This window comes from Pleuronectes platessa, chromosome 11 (genome assembly GCF_947347685.1).
Source record: "Pleuronectes platessa chromosome 11, fPlePla1.1, whole genome shotgun sequence".
NCBI lineage: Eukaryota > Metazoa > Chordata > Actinopteri > Pleuronectiformes > Pleuronectidae > Pleuronectes > Pleuronectes platessa.
Genome location: NC_070636.1, coordinates 71,865 through 77,500, shown reverse-complemented (window position 1 = coordinate 77,500; position 5,636 = coordinate 71,865). Strand labels below are relative to the sequence as shown.

The window sequence follows — 5,636 nt, the reverse complement described above, 5'->3', positions numbered from 1 at the left end:
ACTGTCAGAGAAAAAATAAATGTTTAATTCAAAATCTTATTTTAACTGTTTGAAATCATATTTTCAAGTTATGATACTAACGAAACAAAAACTGTTGCAACTGAACCAAAATGTAATTCTGACAATGAACAAAAGATTAAAGTTCCGTTGTAATTATTATTAATATTATTGAGACCAAAACAAGAACCATGTTTAGTTTCAGTTTGCAATAAATATCAGTTTAAAATTGAGACACATTTAATACATTTTTCAAAATGTATATGTTAAGTTTTTCATTCGAATAATATTTTTTTAGACCATAATTATATATATTTTACTTTCAATTCAGATGGTTAGGTACACATTTTCAGCTCTTTTACGTTGGGATTGTTTTGTGTTTACGGGGCTTCAGTGGATTTCTTTTCTGCGTGTTTCATCAGAACTGTCTCGGCTCGGCTCGGCTCCGCTCGGCTCCTCTCGGCTTGGCTCGGATGTAATTAGCGGATGATTAAAGCTTCATTTGAGACATTTCACGGCTCAGCGGTGAAAGAGCCTCAGATCAAAGGAAACGTGTCGTGTCGTGTTCCGGTTCACGGAGCTTCGAGGAGCTTCGAGGCCGCAGGAGGTTCATCATGTTCGGCCTGAACTCCAGCGCTGCGGCCGAGACGGAGCCGAGCGCATCTTAATCACATAATAAATGTATAACATATAATAATATGTGAAATAAAAACCACACTGACGTCACCACGAGAAGCTGAAAGTGATCAGAAATTAAGTGAAATCATAAAGGAAGCATTTTCTGTAAAATATATAAATGTGTATCTGAAAGTAAGACAATAAAGATGAAAACATGAAATACTCATCACATAAAATCATCCTTCCCTCATACCAAAATAATAATATTATTATTAATAATAATAATAACAATAACATGTTCAGGGTTTTAGTGACAATTAGGAAAAGGTTTTTTTTCTGGAACCGAGTCCGTAGAAACAAGATGTTTAACTGAGATACGAATTAAAATTTAATACAAATAATTTGTTTTATATCTTGCAACTGATTAATGTAAATTGCATTAAATTTATGTCTAATAAAATCTAAGTTTACATCATCACTGAAGCAATAATTATTCATTCATTCATCACTACTGTCTTTAATGATTAAAAAATAAGGATAAAATAGATCAATAATCAATCGATCAATCAATGTTTCCTTCTTTTATTTAAAAATGACAGAATAAGTTAAGAACATGCATCAGTCAAAAACCAACGAGGAAGAAACACATGGGGTGGGGAGGGGGGGGGGTAACTAATTCATCCTCCTCTCTCCGTCTGGCTCTCTCTCTCTCTTTTCAAACTGAGGTTCGAAATCAATTGTTTTTGCCCCAGAAAACAGAAGAGGAAGAAGAGCCTTCCTTCATGCAAATGGTTATATTAATCATAACCAATAATCGGTGATTGTGGGAAGTTCCAATACACAAAGAGGATTTTTATCATCAGACGTACCAACCGTCAGAAGCAGACAGGAAGTGGTTTCTCCTTTTTCACACCGAGTGAGAGTCACAAACACAGATCTTTGATCCGAAGCTGAATCAATAGCTTTAAGAACTGACTGGTGGATTGTGTCAAAGTGTCACAGCTACAGATTGATTATTAATCAGTGATCACAGGTTAACAACACAGTCATCTAAACGGTAGAAATTATTATTGATCGCAACTTTGTATTTGAAATAATGGAAATTATTACATTATGAGAAACAATGTGAATAAAACAAGACATTTGTGTTTATCACAACCAACATACTAATTAAAAAACGATATTTGTCAACTAGGGATAAATTATTAGTGATTGATTCCCTTCATGAAGCTGATCTCAAATTGTGTTGTCACTGCACACCTGAATTCATTCCAAATTTGTATTTGTTTATTTGAAATTTAATGAATAAATGTTGATTTAAGATGAAGAAAATTCACTGAAACAAAACGTTTGGTTTTGTTCAAAAGACAAAACTATTTTTAATCTAACTGTTAGAAGCAGACGGAAAACAGAAAAGATCAGAGATTTGTAACAAATCTTCCCGGTAACAGACGACAGCGTTCAGAGAGGCAGGGCAATCTGTGTCTGAGTCGTTTGGGTGAACTGACCCTTTAAATCAAAAGCCGTTTCATCTGTGCTGAGGTTTCTCACTCCGAGGGTCGCAACCCGTCAGGAGGTCAGCCGAGTAGCCAGAAGGTCGTGGGAGAAATAAATCCTCCTCATAACTGATCAAATACATCAGTTAGCATCTTTAGAATCCAGATTTGTTTCTGTAAACATCTGCAGCTTCATCAGTGTCAACAAAGCAGCCGCTTCACTGCCATCACCAGGCAACCGTTCATGTTCTGCTCGTCAATGCGCAAAACCCGAACCTGGTGAATAAAACTTTCAACAGGACAAAACACCAACTGGATCAAAGTCGGTGGTTTACTCTAATCCTACGGCAGCTTTCCTGAGGTTAGCATTCCAGTTAACTCTATTGAGTGATTCACCTAAAAACTTTCCTCTGAGCCACAAAGAGTGCAAAGAGATAAAAGACAAAGATCAACACACTTTGTGTCACTGAAATCTTTTTGAACAGAGTTAATATTTCTTGAGTCTTGAGACCAATAGAGGGGTCTGGATGTCCAGGTCCAGAACAACTGATATAAACACAAAATGATGAACTGCAGAATAAACATGAACCAAGATCCTGAATTGCATGGACGGAGGATCCTGGTCTGACCGGAGGACACTGTGTTGCAGGTTTACAGTAAATCAGCATTTGACCGGTTGGTATCCTGAACCTTAAAAAAGTGAGCTTCAGCTGTTTGTGACTCAGTGTGTGAAAGGAGAAAACAGACCAGGTATCAGTTTAATCAGCTGACAGTTAACATGTCCGTGTCCTGGCGTAGTCACAGTGCAGAAGTTCCAAAACCAGCCGACCAGCAGCAGCAGAGTCGATCCAGTTCAGCATCGCCGCAGTCAGACAGGAAGTCCAGGATGGCTGCATGCAGAGAGTCAGATTAGCAGGTGCAGCAGATACTATGAAGTGTTGAGGAGCGGTCTGGGATAGACCCCCTGGTAGTAAGAAGCCTCCAGAGGTTCCATGGTCCTCCCCCCGAGGCCAGCCGCCCCCCCAGCACTGTAGGAGGAGTACTGCAGGGCCTCATAGGCTTTGAGATCCAGTTTGTGCTGCTGCTCTGAGGACGACATTAAGTTGTTGATGGAGAACGGGTGATTGAATGAATAGTGGGGGTCTCCTTTGAGGTGCAGCTGGGACTCATGGGTCATGGAGTGGGGGGGCAATGACAGGGAGGACAGGAGATGAGAGCCAGACACCTTCAGGTCTGCTCCGCTGATGCCACCCCGCATGTCCAGACCTTGAGGCGAAGTCACCTGGCTGGAGGAGGGCAGGGAGGAGTCCAGGAGTCCAGGAGGTTTAAGGGAGTCCCCTGCAGGAGAAACGTGTTCTATACCACCCCCCACCCCGCCCTGATCTTTTCGCCCATCTGATTTTGTAGATATCTTCTTCTCACACTTGAACCTCTTTTGGCGGCGAAGGTAGCAGCCATTCTCGAACATGTTCCCAGAGTCTGGGTGGAGGGTCCAGTACGAGCCCTTCCCCGGTTTGTCAGGCGAGCGCGACACCTTAACGAAGCAGTCGTTGAAGGACAGTGAGTGCCGGATGGAGTTCTGCCAGCGCTGTTGGTTCTGACGGTAGTATGGGAACAGGTCCATGATCCACTGGTAGATCTCACTCAGAGTCAGCATCTTACTGGGCGCCTGCTGGATGGCCATAGTGATGAGTGAGATGTATGAGTAGGGTGGTTTGGCATGTGGGTAGCTCCGTCTGAAGGCCTTATTCTCACGGCCACGGTTCAGTGCAGTACTGCTATACGCCATGCCAGTGCTCATTGTGGGACTCATGCCCCCGTATGGATTCAGTCCCATTGAGGGTTGCTGCAAGCTCATACTGGACGGGCTCAGGGTTCCACCCATCGAGCCCACACCCCCTCCCAGACCTGACATGGCTGCAGGAGCCGAACCGCCCATCCCCGCCACTGGGGCAGGACTCAAACCAGTCCCGCTATACGACATGTTGAAGGAGCCCGATGTGGTTCCACTGCTGGACATGTAGCCCGACATGGAGCCCATTCCGAGGCCAGTACCCATTCCACCACCTGCCATTGGAGAGTAAACCTGCACAGAGAACAGAATCAGTTAGAACCAGTGCATCAAGATTTAATTAGTCCTTAAAACACAATCAATTTGAACCAGATCCATTCAGATCAGAAACCAACCCACCACCTGCCATTGCACACCGACCCAAGAGACCAGGACCAAAACTACTTAGACCAGTTGGGGCAATTTAGAGCAAGTTAGTCCAGGACCAGTATCTGTTAGATCTGATCAGCTACAGTTTTAACATCACACACAAATAGACCAAACTATTTAGACAAGATCAGTTCGACCACAACCTACAAAATTAAGTTTAAGCGACAATGTTATAACGATCAAATAAATAAAGTTGTGATGATGATCAAATAAATAATGTTGTGATGATAAAATTAATAAAGTTGGGATGATGATAAAATAATCAAAGTTGTGATGATGATAAAATAATTAAAGTTGTGATGATAAAATTAATAAAGTTGTGATGATGATCAAATAAATAATGTTGTGATGATAAGATTAATAAAGTTGGGATGATGATAAAATAATTAAAGTTGTGAGGATAATAGAGATAGATAATCTAATTTTCGCTGAGGTGTCGCGACATAAACTAAAGTGACCTGAATAAAAGATTTTCTCTTTTGCTGCAGTTTTATTTTACTCAGCCTTTATTTGATTTAAAGGCTCCTAGTTGCATTTTTAGTTTTTTTAAAGCGGCCCGATTTTCATTGTTGTTTTCTTATTTTTCACTTATACTCAAATTCATTGTATTTTGAATGTTTAGGAATCCGAGGTTAAAATATATAATTATATAAAATAATCAAATTAAATACAGCTTTATTCCCATAAATAGTTTTTTATGAACTCTAACATAAAACTACTTTTTATACAAATTAAATACACGTTTCTTTTTAGCTCTGTTCGTCTTCGTGTTTAGTCCCGGACCCGGAGCGGTGTGACCCGGGTCTCAAAGCCGCCCAGTGACGGGTTGTGCGCGAACAGTCACCGACCTCCTCGCTGTAGAATCCGCTCCAGTCCGGAGCTTCGTGTCCTTCCATCTTCACCGCGCCCAGCATGGCGGGAGCCCGCAGCCCCAACACGGATCCTGCAGGTCCCGGTCCTGGTGCTGGGTGGCAATCCTGGTCCAGGTGAAACCGTTCCGTGCCTATCTGGTCCAGGAAGAGCAGAGAGAAGTAGTGTTGAAGAGGAGGAGGAGAAGGAGGAGGAGGAGGTGATGGTGACCTGTTTCTCCTCCTCCTCCTCCAGCAGGTCCAGCCCTCTGGATCCACCTCCTCCTCGATCCCTCACTCCTGTCCTCCCTCCACCACACTGAGGAGCAATCAGTCAGATCGATCTATGATTAATAAATACAATTTCAACTTTCCTTCATTTGTCCCTTGAAAGAAGAGTTAAGGTTCGACTTCAGGGCTTCAGTCAGGGACGGGTTAATTATTAAATCGCATGTT

At 42.1% G+C, this 5,636-nt stretch overlaps 1 protein-coding gene across 1 annotated transcript; it reads right to left on the bottom strand.

Annotated features, from left to right (window-relative positions):
- Positions 1–3,039: 3,039 nt before the first annotated feature.
- On the bottom strand, positions 3,040–5,246 carry foxa1 (forkhead box A1). Its single transcript, XM_053435428.1, has 2 exons — positions 5,181–5,246; positions 3,040–4,197 (listed from the first exon to the last, which is right to left on the bottom strand). The coding sequence occupies exons 1-2, from the start codon at positions 5,244–5,246 to the stop codon at positions 3,040–3,042; spliced, it is 1,224 nt and encodes a 407-aa protein (XP_053291403.1).
- Positions 5,247–5,636: the final 390 nt, after the last annotated feature.